The 23,104-nt window shown below is 44.0% G+C and overlaps 4 protein-coding genes across 13 annotated transcripts; 2 read left to right on the top strand and 2 right to left on the bottom strand.

The window, feature by feature from the left end:
- Window positions 1-57: 57 nt before the first annotated feature.
- eya3 (EYA transcriptional coactivator and phosphatase 3) lies at window positions 58-11,358 on the top strand. Of its 9 annotated transcripts, none has more exons than XM_069516784.1 (20): window positions 92-196; window positions 2,172-2,238; window positions 2,637-2,741; window positions 3,235-3,284; window positions 3,505-3,599; window positions 3,685-3,765; window positions 3,852-3,906; window positions 4,327-4,436; window positions 4,700-4,837; window positions 5,032-5,117; window positions 5,371-5,542; window positions 5,710-5,879; window positions 5,969-6,052; window positions 6,149-6,238; window positions 6,499-6,557; window positions 6,643-6,803; window positions 7,160-7,274; window positions 7,662-7,783; window positions 7,902-8,002; window positions 8,099-11,358. In XM_069516784.1, the coding sequence occupies exons 3-20, from the start codon at window positions 2,685-2,687 to the stop codon at window positions 8,177-8,179; spliced, it is 1,827 nt and encodes a 608-aa protein (XP_069372885.1). In that variant the 5' UTR covers window positions 92-196; window positions 2,172-2,238; window positions 2,637-2,684; the 3' UTR covers window positions 8,180-11,358. The 9 variants fall into 9 exon arrangements, with proteins under 9 accessions (XP_069372888.1, XP_019959968.2, XP_069372891.1 ...); XM_069516785.1 differs by lacking the exon at window positions 92-196 and adding an exon at window positions 1,407-1,571; XM_069516787.1 differs by lacking the exon at window positions 2,172-2,238 and having other exon boundaries at window positions 58-196; window positions 5,725-5,879.
- Window positions 11,347-14,162, bottom strand: LOC109640415 (XK-related protein 8-like). Its single transcript, XM_020104410.2, has 3 exons — window positions 13,722-14,162; window positions 12,927-13,096; window positions 11,347-12,530 (listed from the first exon to the last, which is right to left on the bottom strand). The coding sequence occupies exons 1-3, from the start codon at window positions 14,015-14,017 to the stop codon at window positions 11,704-11,706; spliced, it is 1,293 nt and encodes a 430-aa protein (XP_019959969.2). The 5' UTR covers window positions 14,018-14,162; the 3' UTR covers window positions 11,347-11,703.
- A 119-nt stretch (window positions 14,163-14,281) lies between these two features.
- xkr8.3 (XK related 8, tandem duplicate 3) lies at window positions 14,282-18,239 on the bottom strand. Its single transcript, XM_020104405.2, has 3 exons — window positions 17,313-18,239; window positions 16,231-16,418; window positions 14,282-16,054 (listed from the first exon to the last, which is right to left on the bottom strand). Exons 1-3 carry the CDS (start codon window positions 17,636-17,638, stop codon window positions 15,324-15,326), a joined length of 1,245 nt encoding a protein of 414 aa, XP_019959964.2. The 5' UTR covers window positions 17,639-18,239; the 3' UTR covers window positions 14,282-15,323.
- A 160-nt stretch (window positions 18,240-18,399) lies between these two features.
- Window positions 18,400-23,025, top strand: srsf4 (serine and arginine rich splicing factor 4). Of its 2 annotated transcripts, XM_020104406.2 has the most exons (6): window positions 18,400-18,662; window positions 19,528-19,670; window positions 21,215-21,321; window positions 21,433-21,647; window positions 21,838-21,915; window positions 22,089-23,025. In XM_020104406.2, exons 1-6 carry the CDS (start codon window positions 18,499-18,501, stop codon window positions 22,570-22,572), a joined length of 1,191 nt encoding a protein of 396 aa, XP_019959965.2. In that variant the 5' UTR covers window positions 18,400-18,498; the 3' UTR covers window positions 22,573-23,025. The 2 variants fall into 2 exon arrangements, with proteins under 2 accessions (XP_019959965.2, XP_019959966.2); XM_020104407.2 differs by lacking the exons at window positions 18,400-18,662; window positions 19,528-19,670 and adding an exon at window positions 20,440-20,826.
- The last annotated feature ends 79 nt before the right edge of the window (window positions 23,026-23,104 follow it).

The following is a 23,104-nucleotide window of genomic DNA, read 5'->3' as shown; positions in this document are numbered from 1 at the left end:
ACGAGTTCAAACAACACGCGTTCGTTCCGCTCACCTGTCGCGCCAAACGGGAGACATGCGTCGCGCATGCGCAGAGGCCCCACACGCACCGCCGCTTCCTGCCAGATAGTGGTCCCTAACAACAGACAAAGCTTGAGTCTGTGGCTCCAGATGAAGACGCAGATTTAACAGACGCTCGTCCTTCGCTCCTTCGATGGTGAGGCCGCAGCGGGTCCCCGGTGTGCGTCGAGGGCTGTGCGGGGTGGAGGGAGGGGGTTGGTTTCCTCTGTTAGCTCCGCCGCTAGCCGCTGCGCTCACACGCTGCCATTTCTGTGCCCACTCCAATGGCTACAGGTCCCGACTAATCTCTGGAGCGGGAAACTTTCATGGGCCGGACCAAACTAAGTGCAGGCGGCTGCTCAGTCCCCCTCGCGGGGAGCTAACCCCGTTCGCTAGGTGATCTGAAGCTACCTGTGTTTTTTAAAAAGGTAAACCGCAGGTACAAGGCGTAGTAACACAGTTAGCATTTGGATGCTAACGTTGCTATTGGAAAGCTGGATCGGTGGCGTCTAAATACCGGGGTACTACGTTTTGATCGGTGCCGTTGGTTTTGGTGATGCATCAGTGAATGTGTCTCATTTACATTTAACGCGACGCGTTGTTCAGATCGTAAATCGAACCCCGGGGAACTGCTGCTTCCAGAAATCAGTCCGGTGTCAGACTTCACCTTCACCGCAAAGTGTCCTCGGCTCGGTTATGTGCTGGAAGACATGCCGATGAAGACACGAGTGTCGGGAATAGACGAGAGGGGTTGAGGAGCGTGTTTGTGACCATCGGCCTCCTGCCCAGGCAAAGTTTTGTGTATTTAATACAACAGAGATGATTGTTGTGCACAATCAGACAGTTCGATCCATTTCTCTGTGTTAAAGCTGCAGAGATCAGTCAATTAATCGATTAGATGATCGACAGAAAACTGATGGAGAACTGTTTCGATAACCGAACAGTCCCTTTAATCACTTGTTAAAACGCAGAGATGCTGAATATATATTATTAACTTCTCCAGTGTGAAGAGTCCGTGTTTATTGTGTTGATCATGAACTGATTTGGATTGTTGATGAGCCTAAACAAGACATTTAATTGATAAATTGCTTCTGTAACCTGAATATTATTTGAGGTGTCACGCATCAAGGTCAGTTTAGTTAAATGTTTCTAATAATGTAAAAACAATGGCTATAGTGGCAGTAAAGATAACATTAGGGCTACAGCAAATACATTTTTTTCATGAATAACTGATATTTATCTGTATATAATAAGAAAGTTAATTGTGAAAACTGCCCAAGATCACATACTCTGACATCAGATTCATGATGTTTCCCTGGTCTGTGGTTTCCTTCTGCCCCGATACTCCTCCATTTTGATGAAGACAGACAACACTTGAAGCGAAGGTTCCTGTATCAGGGCAGTGATATTCCTCAGGTGACACTGGATGACGGAGCGGCTTGGTTACTGATGCTGCACAGGCTGCGGTCCACACACAGTTAACTCAATTACACGGGCACGGGTTGATGTAGTGATTGGCAGCTGCAGGGGAGGTATGACAGTAAAAGTAATTATTTGCAATCGTAATTTGTTCGAAACATCGCCTTTGTTGCTTTACAAATTGTAAATTTGATTTACTACTTAACCAACTACTTATTCAAATAAGCTCTTTGTAAGTTTTATTTTTAAATCATCACTTGCTGCTCAAGACTGAACATTTTTTTACAGTAACTATGAGAAAATAAAGCGTTGCAATGATTCTCTTCTTGATTTCTTTTTTCCTCTTGTAATAAATATTCTCTTTAAAGTACCATATTGATGAACAGTCTTTGTAGGAGTAGTAATCTTGACGATTCCCGTCCCTGGCTGTGTAGATATTTATTTTATCACCTTTTTAAAGTTTTTTTTTTTTAGAGCAAATTATACTTCTACAGGCTAGAATATAAGTATGTGGGTTAATTTATTCACCTGTGCAACATCCACTGGGGATATTTTCCTTCAAATCTTATATGTTTTTAGTTCACCGATGGTCCAGCCACTTCAGGTGCACACCTTTGATACAGAACGTGCACCACTAACAACTGCCTGACAGATTCGTAGGATTTTGAATATGCCGTCTGACCTATTTTCTCTTTCTGTCTACGTTATGTCAGTTAGATAAACGTGCCGTCTCTCCAGCCAAGGGGAAAGGCCAGTTGAGCGAGCAGTGGACAAAACGAGGTTAGATCTTATCCCCCTGTGACATCTATTGATTCGACAGCTTGCACCTGAGCACTTAATGCTTCTGGAGAATATGTTTTCATTGAATTTAGGGTCGGTCACATGTAAGGTGGCACAATTCCTTAATCCCGCTGCAAACACAAGCATGGTGGGGACATTGAGCAGCGTAAGGCTGACATGTATCTCACCTGCAAGTCTCGTGCTGGAGATTAGACCAGGGTGTCCCGTTTCCTTCATTGCCGCCACCTACCCGCTGATCATGCGTGCGATAGTGGGTGGGGTGTGCATCGATGGGACAAGGGGAGGGGGGACATCACGCATCAGAAAACTACATAAGGCATAACCCCTGGCAGTTCATTCTTTGCCTTTGTGTTTTTTGCTCCTGTGGTTGTGTACAGGGTCCGGACAGGCTTTTTAGGTAGAGGGAGTCGGCTGAGCGTGCAGACATGTCGGGTCGCTCCGCTGCAGAGATGGATGACTCGCAGGAGCTGCCTGAGCTGCCGGTGAGTCCGCACAAAAGAACGTTACATAAATTATTGTGCCACAAATTTAACTTATTTTTTGTCTCATAAATGCGTAAAGTCATGAATTTCAAGTTAATCAAATATAGGTTGTGCAAGTTCACATCTTGTAGTTTCATAGGACTCGAATAAAGACGAATATTTTGATTATTTTATTATCTTGCGCTACTCACCAATAATGTTCTTGTAGCACGACGCTTCAAGTTGTAGCTTTAGATTTTCTTTTTTCAGTCACTGAGGGTTGGTATCAGACTTCAGTTCAACTGGAAAAGACTCTGAACATGTGCCGTGTTGTCTGTCGTGGTCAAATCTTTGACAGTAATTTAACAACTGAAAATACAAAATAGTTGCCAGTTATTGTTTCTCTAAGAAGAATTAAAAAATGTTCTATATATATATATATGTTTAAATGCTTAAAATGTTTTAAGTTATTATTATTTTCATCATTTTTCACTTGTTTTGTGTGTGTGTGCAGGTAAAGAAAGCCAAGCTTGAGATTGATGGTGGACTGGAGAAAGATTCCAGGTTGTTCATTTATTTTAAATCTATTTCTTATCTTTTGATTCTAATGAATATTCATTACCAGTAAATCTTGAGTTTTCAACATGCTATTCAAACATCTTACCACAGTGGTTTGTTTATCTGATGTGCCCTTTTTTTTTTCCTAATTTACTTTTAGTTTTTAGATGACTTAAGGGAAGCTGCAGAAATTGTATATTATTATAATTGACTGTGCATTTTCCAGTACTCTTGGGAACGATGGGAGTCCAGCTGCTGTTTTAGGTTCTTCAGAGCAGGAAAACTCGTATTCTGCACTGTCGACCGCTCAGCTTGATCCAGGTATATAGAAAAAAAAAAGGCTTAGGGCAGACAAAAATGTTCCTGGAAAATAAGCTGTTCACTAAATATCTGTCTTTGATCACAGGTGATCAGGAGCATTCGGACATAGACAGAGGAGCAGCATCTCAAGACTGTGGCGACACAATGAACTCATATGCACATTCTGGTGTGTAACACTGTCTGGACAACACATTGAAGCACAACAACCACTCACCTGTCAAACTGACACTGTTTGTTTTGGTTTTTTAACAGCTACAGACTCAACAGCCACTTCTGAATACACCCAACAGGTTTATCAAGGAAGCAAGTGAGTACACTGCATTGAACAAATGACAATCTCCTTATCACTTATCACGTTTTAATGTGGCACAGACGTGAAGAATGTTGAAAGGTGAAATGATGCAGAGCTGGCTGGAGGCTACATTTAACGAAGGTGATGTAACACACCTGAATCCTCGAGTGAAGTGGTTTTGGGAAGTGTAGAATGAAAGGGGGTTTTAACCCTGTTATATGAATGTGATCTAAATCAGTGTAGCTGGTGTAAATTTATGACTAAAGCTAATTTGATGGTGAGGAAACTGCAGTTTAATCAGAAAATGCTGCTGTAGTGACCAGACTTCTGCTGCATCAATAGAGAAACCATCGTCTGGAGAGTTAATAGAAAATATGTTGCGGTTGCAGCTGTGTTTGATGCAAATGTACCTTTCTCTGTCTCTATCCATTTCAGTCCAGCGGTGACATCGTACACCGGTCAGATGGCCTTTCCTCCTCTGGTCCAGTCCACTGTGTACTCGGCCTTCCCCCAGACAGGCCAAACCTACGGCCTCCCACCGTTTGGTTAGTCTCCCCCTTCTCTAACCGCCCTTTTTTTTTTTTTTAACACCCTTTGCTCACTAAACCCACAATCACTCCGCAGTTTATTTGCTTTAAAAGCCTCACTGTGCTTCGGTGCTCTGGGCTCAGTTTGCTTTTGATCTCTGCTTAAACGCACAAGGCCCACACATCCTGACTGGTTTCTTAACTTTGCCCTAGTCTTCGATGACCCACTCCTCTTGCCGCTTCTTACATTTTCTGCTTCCATTGCTCTCTTCCATCTTCAGGTGCTATGTGGCCAGGCATAAAAACTGAGACAGGGCTGCCTGAGGCACCCTCTGGTGGCCAGCCTGGGTTTCTCAGCTTCAGCACCACATATACCTCAACCCAGCCAGGCCAGCTGCACTACTCATACCCCAGCCAAGGCAAGCTGCAACCTCACTCTGCCTCACAAGATAACGCTGTCACACTCCCTGCAAATAGGAGAAGCACTCGAACATAAACGAGTTTGTCCTTGCAGTAGCACAGCTCCGTTTTCCTCTGTCACTTCAATCACTGTGTAGAAATGTTTTTTTGTTTTCCTCTGGCACTGTTTTACATGAGTTCTTTTTGTCTCCAGGCTCAAGTTTTACAACATCTAGTGTGTACTCCAACATCCCCTCAGCTACAGCCACCACCACAGCCTCCACCACAGTGACCCAACAGGTAGGGCCTCTGCTGGTGTGACTGTTAAAACTCTGTAGCTGTTTCGTCACATGTTTTTGTTCACAGCACATCAAAGATGGAGGGAGAAGAAGATACTGCCTCAGTCATAATCTTTATTTTTGTATTGACAACACAAATCCTTACAGATGCATTGTTTTTATAAATTATTAGCTATGCACGATAGCATATTCAAATTGTATATTCCATCTCTGTATTGAAATCACGTTCTTGTTTTCTCTTCCAACTCTTGCAGGAATTTAGCAGCTACAACTCTCTGGGTCAGAGTCAGTTCTCTCAGTACTACACTCTGCCTCCCAGCTACGTCCCCGCCGGGCTGGCCAGCAGTGACGAGCAGGGGGCGGGTGTGGCAGGATATTCAGCTGTGAAGTCAGAGGAGGCCGCCTCAGCTGGACTTCCTCCCAGAGGTGATTTCAGCGCTTCACTTTACATGATTAACCCTCCTCTATTAAACTCCTTCATAACTCTGGTCTGTATTTATTTGAATCCTTTGTGACCACTGATCACCGCTTGATGGAGACAATTTGATAAAGTCTAACATGAGTCATCATTTGCTCTGTTATCTCATGCTAAGATGCCTCTCCACCAGAGAACCTCCCAGTAGGAGCAGCTCTCCCCATTAGCGTGGCGCTCCCTGCTGATGCCAGAGAGCAGGATGAGGTCGGACGCAGGAACTCGGTTGGTAAATCTAAAGGGAAAGGCAAGAAGTCTGACAACTCCCCACCAGCTGACAGTGACCTGGAGGTAACCAGGCAGATTAGTGTAGTTTAGAGTAGAAGTTAGTCTTTACCTTTTTCACAACAATGAAAATGTGTTTTCACTTCTGCTTTCAGCGTATTTTTCTGTGGGATCTGGATGAGACCATCATCATATTCCATTCACTGCTCACCGGCTCCTATGCACAGAAGTTTGGCAAGGTTTGTTTCTGTAAAAACAAAATACAACGTGAAGTGAACAGTGTGACGCGGTTTCCAGCCTGAACTCATGTCGTTCGTTTTCTGGTGTTTGCACAGGACCCAGCGACGGTGTTGAACTTGGGTCTGCAGATGGAGGAGCTGATCTTTGAGCTGGCCGACACTCACCTTTTCTTCAATGACCTGGAGGTACAGTGACGTGTGTATAGAAGAGGCTGTTATTTTAAACAAGTAAAACTACTCCAGTCACGCTGCCAGGTTAACATTCAGCAGATTTCTACTCTAATTAGCTGCTACAATCCTCAATCCTGTTTGCATACTTTAGTTTCTGCCCATTTATGTTTGTATATTTACCTGTGAAGTCTCGTAGTTTTACGTTTTAATGTTATATTTTAACCATTTAGCCACTGATGTTGAAATACATGATTATTCTCTTTGATTTCTTTCAGGAATGTGATCAAGTTCATGTTGAGGACGTGGCTTCTGATGACAATGGACAGGAACTGAGGTGAGTTACATACTGTTCTTCATACATCAGCCTTATTACGGAACTTTGATCTGTCAAGTTAACCAACAACTTCTCTGCTTTTCAGCAACTACAACTTCTTGGCCGATGGCTTTAATGGGCCCAGTGGTGGAGGAGCAACAGGAACCACATCAGGAGTCCAGGGAGGAGTGGAGTGGATGCGTAAACTGGCCTTTCGATACCGCCGGCTAAAAGAGATCTACAACAGCTACAAGGGAAATGTTGGAGGTCAGTTTGTATGAAGGAATAACAGAGACTCAAGTCTTTGTTTACAGACTTTTCTGTGTGTTTAACACTTCATTGTTAAACACTATTAAGTCAGAGTTCAAGGTTGAGCCAGTTAAGTTTGTTAAACCTGTTTTGTAGAACAGGACCCTGGAGATTCAAAGGGAAGAAACGCGAGAAAAATAAACTCGGTGATCGCCACGACAGAGCATAGTTTCATTAGATAAAGTCAAAGACTGCAGCGTGTTAACATACTGTTCCTGACGGGGATGTCTACACCTTGTTATATTTAGGATGTGTACTTACAGAGAACTAAATAAACTAAATCTTCTGCATGGATGCATGTTATTGTTTTCCAGATCTGTTGAGTCCTATGAAGAGGGAGCTGCTTGTACGACTTCAGTCTGAGATCGAGAACGTAACGGACGCGTGGCTCAGCACAGCGCTCAAGTCTCTGCTGCTCATCCAGTCCAGGTCAGAGGGCAGCGTTGTTACTGTCAGTGTTGGTCTTCATTAATCATACTGTGAAGCAGCGTGTTCTGTTTTTGTCCTCACTGGCTGACACTCGTTTTTTCACTGTTTACACACGCTCATCCAGGTTTGATGAATATTTAGCCTGAGGCAACAAGCTTAAGTTAGACAGCCACTGTGATAAAACCACAGGTTTGGCTTTGAGCCTCCGCAAACGTATAGTGTCAGTGTTGTTTATCTTTGTCAATGAATACATCCTAAAACTACCTGTGATAATCCTAACCATAGAACTTTGGAACTGAACACTATAGTTTAATCAGTGCCAGAAACACAGCGCAGAATATTTAATACTTTTTCATCTTTAATTGATGTCTTGATTCCCTCTACCAGGGGGAAGTGTATGAACCTGTTGGTCACCACCACTCAGCTTGTTCCCGCTCTGGCAAAAGTCCTGCTCTACGGCCTGGGGGACATCTTCCCCATCGAGAATATCTACAGCGCAACGAAAATAGGTTCGTAGAGTAATACAAAGCACGACATTTATTTTTTAAATGTCGTGTTTCAGAGGCTCTTGTTGTGCTAAAGTCAGTCATTTTCAGAAAAGCCGTTTTTTTTTCCCCCTTCATGCAGGAAAAGAAAGTTGCTTTGAGAGGATCATTTCTCGCTTCGGGAAGAAAGTTACTTACGTGGTGATCGGTGACGGTCGAGACGAGGAGTTTGCAGCAAAACAGGTAGATTTAAATTGACGTGTCTCTTTACTATCTCCGTCCATTAGTGTCAGTCAGACGTTTCTTTTCTAAATATTGTTCTTGTCTGTCTCTCTGTAGCACAACATGCCTTTCTGGCGGATCTCCACTCACGGCGACCTCGTGTCCCTGCACCAAGCGCTGGAACTGGACTTCTTGTAAAGAAGCGGCTACGTTGAATGGCGCGCGCTAAAAGGGAAAATGTAGCCGTCGTCCTGTTGGCTCATGGAGTGGCACTGCGTGAAAAAATCCTTCAGAACCCCAACAATACACACTCGCATTTTAGAAACGCCTGTCCGCTCTCACGGACGACGAATGACTGGGTGTGTGATGGTAGATGTACTGAGACGGACTTTGGGTCGGAGCTGACTGTGAGTAACAGACTGGACGCAGCCGTCGGCTGAATTAAGGTTCCTCACGTCTGGCACTCCCCCTTCGGCAGCTAACCTCACCACGGCTGAGACTGGCACTGATTTGGAAACAGAAGGGAAAACAGATTTTAACTTTCTCCTCCTCCTCGGTCTTTGGCCTCATTTTCTTTGTTTAATATGAAAATCTCCTGCAGCAAACGCTCTCCTCTTTATTTTTATATTTCCTTTTCTTTCTGGACATTAACAACCAAAGGGCCATTCTTCTTAAACATCGTTCTCCTGAGTAGTTCTAGCTTTTTATTTAGACTCTGTGTTCTTTGAAAGAATAATATCAACGCCAACATTGGGCGGTTGTGCACTCGTTCAAAGACTTCAAGTCATTTTGTAGTTGCCTTTGCAAATCACTGACCTTCAAGTTACTGACCGTCGTCAAGAATCAAATAATAACGTATGTTTTTTTTTTTTTATTTAGCGTAGCCAGTCTGATTTTGAGCACAAGGTACGTGTTGGGATTTTTTTATTTTAAAGAAAAGACGTCTGCTGCTCCCCTGATCAAACCACACGTCAGTCAGCTGAGCTCCTCGCTGTGTTTCAACCCCCAGTGTGTGTGTGTGTGTGTGATATGTGGTCAGCAAGCATGTGCCGAGGATCACAGGTTTCTAGACGTGCTCTTGGATGAACAAACACTTCTTCACCACCATCCTCAATGTATTTCAACCTCTCCCAGCTGTTGGACAAGTGCGTCCATCAACAGCATTCTCAGAAATCAACTAGTGTGCTTCATTTTGTCTCTTTCCCTGTGTGAGGATAATATCCGTATATTATAACCTGCTTCAAATCGATAATGTAGTAGAATAAGATTTATTTCCCTCCGTCTTCTTTCTTAAGCTAAGTGATATAAAAAGCCGTCTTTTGCCTGAAAATTTCTTTGACATGAAACTGATAACCGTCTCCGCTCGTGGCGTTTTGGAGATGTGTGGTTTTCACAGGACGACGACAATTATCTGTAACATTTCCTGTCTTTTGGTCCCAAGTGTCCTTGAAATCCCACGAGGAGACGAACTTCGATCAAAAATTTAAAAGAGGTGTTGAGATGAGTGTATCGTATTTATCGGTTTCATAAATCATTTAGCGTTGACGTGGTTTTAAGATGTGAATAAGGATAATGTGACCCTGCAAACTATCACACTTGATCCACATCTGAACGCTCGAGTGTTTTAAGACGGAGAACGTGTGAAGCCAGGGATAGATTTCTGAACTCCAGAGCTCAGTTAAGAGAAGGGAGGTCCTACATGATTTAATACAGATTTCATTTCAATATTCTTTTGGGTTGTTGTTTTTTTTTGTGGCTACAAAAGCAGAAATGCATTGTTGATGAAATTGACGATCATTTTACCTAAAAGTAAGTTGCGTATTGTTTACATTGGCGTTTTCTCAGCTTCTCTATCAGGTTATATGTTATTTAGCTGTCGTTTGTTTTAACAGTTATTTAAAACTATGGATGCAACTGTTATTTTCATAATCAATTGATAAAAGGTTCTCACATCGTTTTTGTCTAAAGCAGTTATTTAGATTTATTAGCAAATATTTTGATCATCGATTTATCTTAAATCAGGAGATCTGGCTCCAGCTTCTCAGATGATGGTAATAACATCCAAATAGTTGCCGACTAGTCACTTCAGTTTGTTAATCCTTTAAAACTACTTCCCCCACAATGACTTGTACCGCTTTGAATTTTCATCACGGCGACCCACAACTTCTTAAAGTCGTACCCGAAGCGGGGGGGGCGGGGCAGCGTCGACGACTGTGCAATACATTTCTTCTTTGCTCATTAACTGTAATTCAAAGGGATTTTTTTTTTTTCAGCTGCTTGTTGAAAATGGCGAGGGGAGTGGGAGGTGGCAACAACTTCCCTGAATCTGAGATTACGACTGAACAATACTGAGCCCGAAGAAGATTTTACACACATGCAGCTCGACCGTTACGAATGTGTATTTCTGTGTTACTCGTTTGTGTCTCGTGTGACTGTTCATATTTATATTGTGCCTTTTAACCATCATCTGTACGCATAATCTCAAAGGGAACTGTGTGTAAGAGTTTGTGTTTGATACATATATCACTGCATTGTTATACTATCCAAAGTGTTATTTTCTTTTCATCCAATATTTCTTTTTTGTTATTGAGTTAGACTTTTTCATTGAACTGTCCTGTCTGCACTGTATTTAAAAAGGTCTCCTAGAAAAAGAGCGTTTGGTGTTGATTGCTCTGTGTCTGCGCTAATGGATCCAAATCGTTTTTGACAGTTTCACTGGTGAAAATCTCATTTGTCAACAGTCACATCATCCTTTAAGCCTCTTTTTTTTAAAGGAGTGTTTATTTTGCTGCTGTGAAAACACTGCATTGCTTAGACAATCACAACCTGTCATACATGGTGTTTTTTTTTTTTAATGCAGGTCGGATTACGATAGAGAGAGGCACATTTTAAGAGGCCGTGCTTTTCGATCGTTCGGTGTCGTACCGCCGAGTCTGAGGGAGAAATGGGATCATTAGCCCTGACACACATTTGAGAAACCATGAGACCATATGCAATCTCTCCGTATCTCTTTCTTTACTTTGCATGCCTTGTCATGGCCTTCAAAAACGACGACCATGCAACATTTAAGGGTCTATATTCTTAGACGTGTCCTCTTTTTCTTTTTAATGCCAAATACTGATGTTGATTTTGAAATGCTGTCTTGTTTATTTTTCTATCTTTTTTTAAGTATTTCATCTCATTTTCAAGGACTTGTGAGGCTGCGAGTACAGAGCCTGAATGTGACCCTGTAAACTGAACCCTATCATCATCATTAATGCTAATTTAATTACAACAATCACTATTTTCCCCTCAGTCCCTCGACACAGTCCTGTAAGGTTTGTCTGAACCTGAGACTCTCAAAACGATGTAAATAAATTTTAAAGTTTCAGACTCAAGTTTGTCTTTATTATTTGTTTGATATAAACCTATAAATCTGGGTGTGCGAACTGTTTTATCCATAACGATGATGATAGATTGGGAAAGACACAATAACAACATCAGTGGAACAACGGTAGCAGACAGTCTGTGGACAGGAACACCACAAAGTGCCTGCGAGGATGAAGCCGCCTCGACTTGGACCTCAGTGGTGTCTCATGAGTTTGAATCAGCGTGTGAACAGGTCATAGTCCGTCCCACACTCAGCCCTGTGACCTCAGTGAAGCAGGCGTGCTGACAGACATCTGCATGACTCATGTCTCTCTCCAACCTCAAGTCCTGTGTGGATGTCAAGTGACGGCCGGTCAGGAGTAGAAGTTCTCAGCCATCTTCCTCATTCTTTTATTGCAGCGGACAGCGGTGGGCGGTGGTGGGCTGGGCGCGTAGCGATCTGTAACATCTATATGTGACAACCCCCTCAAGACGACGATCTGAGGCACGGCGGAATATGAAGCATCTGAGGGGTCGTCCAGCATTCTGTCCACCTCGTCACGAGAAGGTGATTGATCCACTGGTACCACAGCTCCATTGTTGGTCGTCTCAGCCGTGACCCTATTTAACTGCTCTTTGCTGAGGTTTGGGTGGAAGCGCTTGTAATAAATGATTTTAAATAAGAGGCCAAGGACGTAAACAGAAACGACACTGACAGCTGTGATTAGAGGATAAAAGAGGGATGTTCCACAATGAGATGGTTCTGTTGTAATCGTCCAGCACCACAGGCTGCAGAGGAGGGAGACATCCAGCAGTATGTAAGTGTGGTAGAGCAGAGTCCTCGTCCTCGTCCTCCCCTCCGCCACGTTAAACCAGGAGAAATACCAAATGAGGCCCACAGTGGCTCGGTAAAGCCACTCTGCACCGGGGGTATCCATGAAGCTGGTCTTGGATCTCCAGGCGAAGAAGAACAAAACCAGCCAGGAGCAAAAGAAGTGGCTGAAGATGAAGCAGGGCAGCACGGAGGCGAAGAGGGCGAGGGCGACGAGGCGAGACATGAGGAGGAACAGGTTCCAGAGGAAGTAGACCACCGAGGAGATCACCTGCTGGTTCTCCTTTTCGGGCAGGAAGGAGCGCAGGGAGCGGTGGTACATGGTCAAACTGAATGCGATGGCTGAGGCTGAGCCGATGGCCTTCAGCACTGAAGGAGGAGAAGAGTTCAAGAGGCAGAATCTTAGAGAGGATGAAACACTGAGGTCCATGTTGGACTGAAGCAAGAAAACCATTTAACCTTTAACCTTTCTGCTCAGTGATCCGGTACCTTCTCACCGTTTTGTGTATTAAATCTGTTTTCACTTTACTAGGTTTAAGTATTGAACTCCACAGAGAAGCAAGAATTAGAGAATAAAAAAATATTCAGACCTCAAATGACACTTAAGTACTTACACGTAAATGTACTAAGTTACATTAAACCACTGACTTCTAGACCCTTTATATCCTCTTTATATGCTTTATACTCCGATCTTATTTTAAATGTTGTGAAACTCTCAAATTTGTTCTTGGAAGTTTTCTGCCCCACATCACCACGACAACACACCTGTAATAGGGTCCAGCTGCCAGCGCTGCAGAATGATGGTGAGCATGAGCACGAGCTGAGGGCTGCTCTCCGAAAACGCCTCAATGAGCCGCAGCATGCTGAGGTCGTGGCTCAGGTACACCGCGACGTCCCCGGGGTTCGAGACAGAAACCTCAATGACGCCCGCATGCCTGAGAGGAGAGAGAACAAGTTAATCCCACGATAAATCCTATTTTATCGAATAAATAATTTCAGAAGAGATGCACATTTATGTTTACATTTGACATTACATATACTTTCTTAGTTCAAGTTCTATATATGTGGTCGACATCAGTCAAGCTGTACAAACATATAAAGAATATATATTGAGTTTCACTGAACACTGGGGAAACTAGGAAATCCATGTTAGAGAAGCTGGTGCCAGTCAACATTTGGCTTCTTTAGTGTCACAAGGGAGTAAATTTTAGTTTCAGGTCATGCTGAAAGTTTCATTTGGGGATGAAAAGCAATTTAGTATCAAGAAAAGCCAGTTTTATTTCATAATATGAATACTCGAAGAAACAAAGTGCTTTGGAATGTGAGGAAATCACATCAGTAGGACAGGATGCACACTATAACCTGGTATTCCGTCATGAGTACAAATACTTCCACATTTGAACGGGAGGGAAAATCCAGGGTGGAGCACGCAGATAAATATCCATGTGTAAACAATTAGTCTTAAAACCTGATATCAAACTGCTTAATTTACTGCATTCACACACAACTTGAAATACTGTGGGACACACAGGAGATACGATTATAATATGAATGAACAACCTGAGGTAGATTCCCAGCTGGAGCACATGAAGAAGCCGGAGCTGCCACAGACTCGGTTTGCTCTCAACCTTGGTATCCATGTGAAAGTCCTCGTAGCTGTACCACAGCCAACTGTAAAGCTGTGCAAGCACAGACGAGCCCAGCAGGAACAGCAGCAGGATACCAAGACTCACGTAGGCTTTTTCCCTGTAAAAACTCACAACTGCACAGATATCCAGGACGATGTCGAGCAGCAGAAAAACGAGACCCAGACAAGTGAAGACAAAGTCCACATGAGAATACTTAAACACAGCCATGGTGTTATTTATCTCTGTAACAAGTTGATCTGAGAGGAGCTACATGCCAGAACAAGTTGTTGATACTTGCTGGAGAGAACGACAACTGAAAGTATTCTGAGAGCAAAGTTCAGTGTGGAAACACTCCGACCCCTCCCACATAACCACTCCCTCTGCACATCTTAAAGGCATACTGTAGAGAACCTGTGGAGTATTCATGTTACGTCACTTTACTGTGAAATAGGAAAAAGTGCAAAAACACAAATTTAACAGTTCGAACAGGTGTTTTTTTTTTTTTTTTTTTTTTTTTAATAATTGCACGTAGCAAATGAGATGAACATCCATTCTGAACATTTCTGAAACGAATAAACTAAAACAGGTTCGACATGTAAAAATAACACAAACCAAAAACAACAATGGCAACAGACTTTTAAAAAGATTTCAACAGAACACCTAGAATAATTGTTCAGCACAGTATGACCCATAAACATGAGATGAAAAACAAACCACAAAAGTTTGTTTTGATGAGTTTTGAACTGAACTAGGAAAAAAACATTTGTGACAATTAAACAAGAATATGACTTTGTGACACCAACAGTTTGAGTGATCTGTTGTTAAATGTGTTTTCTGTCCTTCAGAGGACACAGAAAATCTAAATCGATCCACATTCAAGGTCCTTCAGAAAGGTTCTAGTGGTAGCAGCTGTGACACAACCCAAAAGTACAATGCACATCTGTTGTCACGTGAACCCATTAATAGTACGATCGTATAATCTAAAGTCAATTCCAAAAGTAACTCAATTAGAAAGTTTGCATTATGGAAAAACAAGGTGTTGACACACCACAACAAATCTTTGGCAATGTGCTAAATATGAAAAGATAAAAAAGTAACATGTTTAAGTTGACTTCTTATCAAAGATATTAAAATACATTCACTGGTAAAAAAAAATCTGTCAAATGTGATTAGCATTTTTCAAAAGATTAGCTTATATTACAGTAACTTCAAGTACAGTTGAGATATATTGCAGTGTTTGTATTGAGCCTTCGTAAATATGAGGTGTTTGTATAAAGTACCTGAATCTGTTTTTTTATTTGTGAGCTTGTTGGTTCAAATCAGGTCAGATATAAAGATGACGTCATTGACACGATGGCAGTGCTCGCATCGAGGATGTTTTGGTTTCATTTCGTTCCTTCTTCATTATATCTGTGGTTTAAACTGAGCATAGGAAACAGAGTTGGACTGATGGAGATGGACAACACTCCATTTATCAGTAAAATACGATTTGCTGTGACATCACAGACATCATGGACATCATGGTGATTCTGCTTTATTGGTTTTGTCCGTCTGTCCCAACGACTTCCGGCTCAGAGTAAAAGTTTGAGGCGTGGCAGGCCATCCGTTTGTTTAACAGCTGGGAGGACAGCGTGCCGTCCTGGATGGTAATGTCTCTGAAGGACACTTCAGCATCAGGCAGATCATGGGGCAGCCCGGGGTCCCTCATCGGGGGCCTCCACAGTTTGGGGTGGAAGCAGCAGTAGTAGACGGTCTTGAAGAGCAGTCCAAGGAGGTAGGTGAGAGGTAGAGTGATGATCAGAGCCAGGGCGTAAGACTCTGTCTGGACAGGGTCTCTGTAGCACCACCAGGTCACCAGCAGGATTCCTGCATCAGTGGTAATGAAGGAATGGTAGACGAGGCTCCTGCCTCTCGTCCGACCCTCTGCTACATTGAACCAACTGAAGTACCAAATGAGTCCTACGGTGGCCCTGTAGAGCCACTCGCCACCCACACTGTCCATGAAGTACGTCCTCTGTTGCCAGGCCCACAACACAAAGACAAACCACAGCATGAGAAAGTGGGCGCCGATGTACCCGGGCAGGACAGAGGCAAACAGAGCGAGCGCTGCCACACGGGGGGCGATTAGCAGCAGATTCCACAGGAAGTAGATCAAGGAGGAACCCCAGCCCTGCTTGGCTTTGTCTGGGAGGAAGGAGCGCAGGGAGCGGTGGTAGTCCACCACCATCCAGGCTATGGAGGTGGTTGACGCAGCAATGCTCACAACTACAAAAAACAGAAGTTCAACTATAAGTGCAGCAACCAAGAGGAAGTGAACATAACCAACGCACATGTCATGACCCTGACAGAGAGCTGTGAGAAACCTCAACCCTCTAGCTTTATTTGAGTCACGCTCAATAATGTATTTGCTTGTAGGTAAATCAAACCAAAGAGGAACTCACACTGAACAGTCCGAGCCTTGTTGGTGCGCAGCATGACATAGATCATGAGGGTGAGCTGGGGAGCGCTCTCACAGAACGTCTCGATGAGTCGGAGCATGCTGAGGTCATGTGTCAGGTACACTGCGTACTCCGACCCTTCCTCTTTCCGCCACCAAACCCTGAAGCCTTGGCGTATGGCGGAGATGTGCCTGCATGGGTGAACAAGTCAGAAAGGAGCTGTTGCATGATTCAGACTGTGAGAATGTCACAAACCAAACCCACGCAGCTTCTCCAAAGAAAAGAAGCAATAGCCCGTTTAACTCACTGCATTTTAAGAATCTAATTCTCTTCTGGTTCACTAGATTTGTTAGTTGCCAAACCTGATTTACATTCAAAACCTGACAAATATCATTACTTGCTTCGCTGGTTGAGTTTCTCTTTGGGAGTCATAAGCAGAGAGTGAAATACGGAAGCAGAGAAGGTGAAATAGTGGTGAAGAAAAAATAACAGCAGCTATTTCAACCAATCACTTAGGAAATGTTTGAAGTAAAATTGCCTAAAACTAAACTATTTGCATCATCGGACAAACACAAAAGAATTTGTATTCCTTATTTGGGGATATTTTACCTCCGTGGACTTGCATCACTTTATTTCATGCTAACTACTGATGAAACTCATTTTTCCCTTGACAAGTCTGAGATAAAGTTCTCTAAACATAAATTAAAGAAGCAACTACGGATTTCATTATCAGCTGATTCACCAGCTGACACTTCGCATTGAGTTCATAAAGTATTAATAAATATAAAATTAGAAGTCTGATGTCATAAAACGTCTTGTTATCTTCAATCAACAGGGAGAATTCTGCAATAATTATGAGTTAGTGAGTCATTCTCTCATTAATTAGAGGCACTAGGTTGTTATTTTGAGGTACTACAGATACTTTCTATTCACTTTGAGATACTAGCTCATTATTTTTGACTAGCAGGATACTTTTAACATTTATATTATCATTAATATTCAGTCCAGACTGCTTCAGGCTGAAGGATTTCAACTCTTTTGAACTCCTGGATTGTTTGTGTGAAGTCAGTGACCCCGGGACTCACCTGCAGAGGAAGCCGAGCTGCAGCACATGTAACAGGCAGGAGAGCTTCACTCGGTCCCCGAACAGCACGGTCCCTGCTCCGGGGCGGCTGCTGAACCCGGGCAGCTCCCGGTCGTACTTCAACCAGAACCAGCTGAACATCTGGACCACGACCGAGGACAGGACCATGAGGCCGACCAGCACCGCGAACCACAGCAGGTCCCCGCGGCAGTAAAACTCGGTGGCCACCCACACGTCCGATCCCCAGTCCACCAGGAAGGTGCACACTCCGATCACCGAGAAGATGAAGTCGATCCAGGAGTATTTCGAGAAAACCGAGCGCTCCATGTTCGAGCCCCCGGGGGACTAGCCGACCTGTTGCTGCGAAGCTAGCACGGAGCTAACGCCGAGCACCGTTAGTTCTCCCCCCCCCCACCCACCCACCGCGAACACACACTCGCTCCTCAACCCATTGAAGGAGCGAGTTCTCTGGACTCTACCGACTGAGCGACCGCGGCAACCTCCGCCACCGGAGCGACATTAACCCGCAGCGGACGTTGGTGGAAGGAAGACGGCGGAAAAAGTTCGGAGCACCGGGGGAACAGCACCGAGGGGCGGCGGGTGAGCTTGAAACAGCTCTGCGTGTGTGTGTGTGTGCAGCCCTTAACCCCGCCCACCGCGGATTATACACGTCGAACAGTTCAAGACCCCCGAAGTGTTCCATAGTAAACAGTCTGTAAAATACACTTATTACATTATATTATATTGTATAATAATGTATTATAATGTATAATAATGTATTATAATGTATAATAATGTATTATACTGACAGCAGTTCTTTGTTTTCGACATGATGCCTCTTCTATTACACCTCGGCCCTCGAAATGACGTCACTCCCCAAGTATAACCCGGGTTACTTGCGTCCAGTTGCTCAGGAACAAGATTTACTTTAGCCCGCAAAAAAAAAAAAAAAAAACCACTCCACAACAACGCAGCGTCCCAGCCGTGCTAACACTCTGTCACTTATCCCGGTTTCGCATTATTGGCCCCCCGGGTCTATTTTTTTTTTTTTTACCCTAAGGTCTTGCCTGCCGGTCACAAGCTGAGCCTGACAGTCTGAACTCGGGACACCAGAAACCTCCTCCCCGCTTCCTGATGAAGCCACGCCTCCTGTCGTCGCGACCTATTGTGTGAGTGGAAGCGCGTGCATGAGCCTCCGCCGTGCCCGCTCGCCTCAAGCTACGTTTAGCACACGAGCTAACAAGATGTCGCGGGTGTACATCGGCAGACTGAGCTACCGAGCGCGGGAGAAGGACGTGGAGAGGTTCTTTAAAGGCTACGGGAAGATCCTGGAGGTCGACCTGAAGAACGGGTAACGACGCACCCGTCTGTATCTGACCTTTATCCCGGTGAAGCTAACGGGCCGCGGACACCGACCGCAGCACGGGCCTCCCTAACGGACCTAGCATGCTAATGCTACACCCGCCGCCGCGTATCTCGTGATTAAATCCGCACCGATGTGTTAGTTCTCGTCAAACACGTGTTTCTCGGTGTTTTATCGATGCTCGTGTTGACATGGGCGACCCTCGCCGTGATCGTCGTTTGCTCTCCGCCGCGGTTAGCAGCGGTTAGCTTCACGTCAGACGTGGCAACGTAACGGGAGGTTGTTTGTGTGTCATGCAAAACTCGCACGTGTGAACGCCGCGGGTCGGAGAGACCCCGAGTGTCGTGCACATGTCGTTAAAATGTGTGAAACACGGTTTCTGCTGCACGCTCACACTTCCTCTTTAGCTCGTGCGTTTATGTGGTCAGACCTGCAGCGATTGGTTGACGACAATCTTCCCACTTTTCTAAACTGTGTGTTCTGATGTTTGTTTTTGTTTTACACCATCACTATGATTCAATCACGTAATGCTCCAACACTTTCTGTTAGATCTGTATGTTGGGCCATTAACACTGCACCGTCCACTGTTTACATGTATATTTATGCTCTCTTTGTACTTTCATGCTTGCTCTAAATGATCTTTATATATGTTTTGATTCATATCGTAGTTATTTATAGTAGAGGTTACTCTAAATGTCAAACCTCGATTATATTTCTTTGTCAACAGTATCTTCAGAAGCTGTGTCCTCCCTGTTGTTAAAAGTCTGTGAGCTTGAGTCTGTGCCGTCCTGACCCTCACTGTGTTTTGTAAACTGTGCTGTGTTGTAACCACGTGTCCCCCCCCCTGCTGTAGGTATGGGTTTGTTGAATTTGATGACCCCCGTGACGCAGACGATGCGGTGTATGACCTGAACGGCAAAGAGCTGTGTGGAGAGAGGGTCATTGTGGAACACACCAAGGGACCCCGTCGTGATGGAGGCTATGGTGGCGGAAGGAGTAAGTGTCGAGAAGAGTATTTTCGTCATTTCACATGAATGATGTCATTTGGTGAGAGATTTCATTCATTACAGGGATTCATTGATCTAAATTTTAAAGGGGCAACATTTTTAAGCTCGTCCTTGGTGGCTGCTGTGCATTCAACAATTCAGGGATCATCTGGATGTGACACTTGATTCTGTAGATGATACCTCAAGCGTAATGAATGTGTTGATATAGGCCAGGATGGTGATATATTAATACTGCAATACAACAACAAGTATTTTCCCATACATGATGATGCACAGACAATAATACATGGGACTTCTTTTCTTGGACCACAGACAACGTGAAACTGTTACTATCACCCGTACAGACCACAATGCCACCCAGAAGTCATCAAACTACAACGGGGTCAGCAGCATTTCCATATCTCTTCGTTTTAGGTTTTGGAAAACTCCGGAGTAATGTGGATGTCAAGCGCAACCACTGCAACTGTAACCGTAGTATTGTGGACGTCTCCCCAGTCTTATTGTCCTGGTTTCAATGACTCCTCCTGTTTTATGATTGCTTGTTTAGGTGTGTCTCAGTTTTATTAATTTCAAAGTTTTCTTTTTTATATTGTCATGCAAATAGGAGAGCAGCACTCACTACAGCGCTTAGCGGCTCTTTCATCTAATAGAGTAGTATAACTGGGTGGAGGTTTCCTAATCAGTACATGACATGATTTCATGTGTGTGCACCAGAGCCACCAATGACTTGACAATGTTTGGGTTTCCATGTGTTGTGAATATGTGCTGGGGAAATGGCTTACTGATAGAAAGGAATATAACTGTCTTGATATCAATATTGTAAAATAACCATCTGATTGTCAAATATCTTGTAATCTACTGATGTCTTATTCCATTTTTTTTTATTTAAAATGACTGTCAATTTAAAGGTAAAGATTTAACAAAGAACCTCAATGTTTTAATTGAAAGAGTCCTTTGCTGACTGCCTGCCCCTATTGCTGGCCATGGTGTCCCCCCTTTCCAAGAGTGTGGTTTGACCATTCTGGGCCCCTGGGCAGACCAAAAAAGGGAGCCATTGTGAATGAAGACCGCTTTTCCCATTAGGCCCAGGCCGGGTGGTGAGGATGCCATGGGGTTAGGAACAGATGTGGGTTCAGCTTTTATAGGTGCCTGAAAACAGAACATGTTTTGTAACAGTGAAATGTTTTAGATAGGTTAGCTTAGAAACTTGATTTAGTTCACCGTAAGTACTTCCTCGATCAGTTATGTTCTTGAATAAGATTTTTTTTTCTTAAGATTATTGGCTTATTGAGCGTTTCTAAACTTTTATCAGCTAAAATTGTTATATAGGTTTAGGCTTTTGATTAAGGTTTTTTAATTAATAGGAATATACTTTTTGAAGGATTTAAATATTTTTTTTGTAATTTTTTTTCCCTTTTCCCAAGAGAATATAAATATATTTAGTAGGGTCTAGCTTGGAGTGTAGTGTGACTGCATCATCTCAGTTTGTGTCTGGTCCTCATTTTTGCTGTTCTTTCCTTGTTACCTTGAAAGGTGGATATGGGCGCTGGGGAAGAGACAGATATGGTCCACCGATAAGGACAGATTATCGGCTCATTGTTGAGAATCTTTCCAGCCGCTGCAGCTGGCAGGATTTAAAGGTAAGACGTTTGGTGTTTTCTTACACAGATGACGCAAACTAAAAACACAGAATTTACAAACTGCTTTGACTTTTAGATTAAGCTGATTGTGATTTTCCCCTGTCTCTGAAGGACTACATGAGGCAGGCAGGGGAGGTGACTTACGCCGACACCCACAAGGGCCGGAAGAATGAGGGGGTGATAGAGTTCAGGCTCTACTCTGACATGAAGAGGGCTCTGGAGAAGCTGGACGGCACAGAGGTGAACGGCAGAAAGATCCGGCTCATCGAGGACCGACCGGGAGCCAGGCGCCGCCGCTCTTATTCCCGCAGTCGCAGCCACTCCAGGTCAGACACATCACTGCAGTTAAACCTGACTTCCTATCTATATATTTTTATGATTCCAAACAGAAAAACAGCCTGTGAAAGTCAGGCTGTACGTCACAGAAACAAATAGGTGTGAACATTAGAGAAGGTAAAAGAACGCCATAAAAATCAATGTTGACTGATTTTTGCTGACCGTTCCCCCCCGTCTCAGGTCTCGCTCCAGGAGCCGCCGGTCTCGCAAGAGCCGCAGCCGCAGTGAGAGCAGCAGTCGCAGCCGCTCGCACTCCAGGTGAGAAATCTATCAGAGGACAATATGGTCAAGGGTGTTACTAGATATGCACCAGTCTGACTCTTACTTCAACTCTGGGTATCTGCCTTTTCCGATCTGATACCGTTACTGAATTTCACAGTCTTAAATTTCAAGAATGAAATATAACATTTTGTTCTGATTTTTGTCCACAGGGCAGCATCACAGTCCCGCAGCCGATCTCGCAGCAAGAAAAATAAGGGTAAGATCAAGAAGGAGGAAGAGGAGCGCAGCAACGGTGCTCAGAAGAACAAAGATCGCAGCAGGAGTCGCAGCCCCAAGAGCAAAAAGAGCAAGAAAGACGGGAAGAAGATAAAGAAAGAGGATTCCCAGTCCAGATCCCGCTCTCGCTCCAGGTCTCGTTCTAGATCAGGAATGAAAGATCGCTCTAGGAAATCTGGCTCGAAGGACCGCAAGCCGCCCAAGAGTGACGACGAGGCAGGCGAGCCTGAGAGGGGCTCTCGTTCCCGTTCCCGCAGCCCCGTCGACCTCAAATCCAGAGCCAGGTCCAAATCCAGGTCTAAATCCAAATCCCGTTCTCCCTCACCTGCCAAAGCCCGCTCGCACTCCCGGTCCGCCTCACGATCAGAGTCCCGCTCAAAATCCCGCTCCCCGTCTCGTTCTCGCTCCCGTTCCTAGTTCAGATCGTGGACTGTTTGTCATGAGCCCTTATCCCAGTGTCTCCCGCTGTCCTTCATCTACATTCCCCAAACCCCCAAACGCTGCCCCCGCCTCCTGTTTTTTGATAAATAGCTGTAGAAAACCAGGCACTCACGCTTGATGTCTTTTATGATCATGCTACTCCATTTCATTTGGTCCTTACTCAACATATTTTCTCATTAGAGACGTCTCGTACGGAGGTGTTTGTATAATAACAGGGTGAAATCTCAGTTTTATAAGTTTAAATGATGATATGGTGTGTGTGTGTGTGTCTATGTGTGTGTGTGTGTGTCTTTAGCCTTTTTTAATCACATGTAGAAGCATACTGTTTTTTTGTTGATATGCTTGGTGGGAACATGTTGTGACATCCCACCTTTGTGAAACCCTTGTATCATTTTATTTCAGATTAAAAAAAAAAAAATACAAGCTCTGGATTTGTTTTTGGATCTGTGGTCATTTCTTCTACTGGTGACAGATTCTGAGGCACGTCGGACTCAAACAAATGTTAGTC

This window comes from Paralichthys olivaceus, chromosome 20 (genome assembly GCF_024713975.1).
Source record: "Paralichthys olivaceus isolate ysfri-2021 chromosome 20, ASM2471397v2, whole genome shotgun sequence".
Lineage (NCBI taxonomy): Eukaryota > Metazoa > Chordata > Actinopteri > Pleuronectiformes > Paralichthyidae > Paralichthys > Paralichthys olivaceus.
The sequence above is the reverse complement of the archived record's forward strand: the minus strand, read 5'-3'. Positions and strand labels throughout refer to the sequence as shown.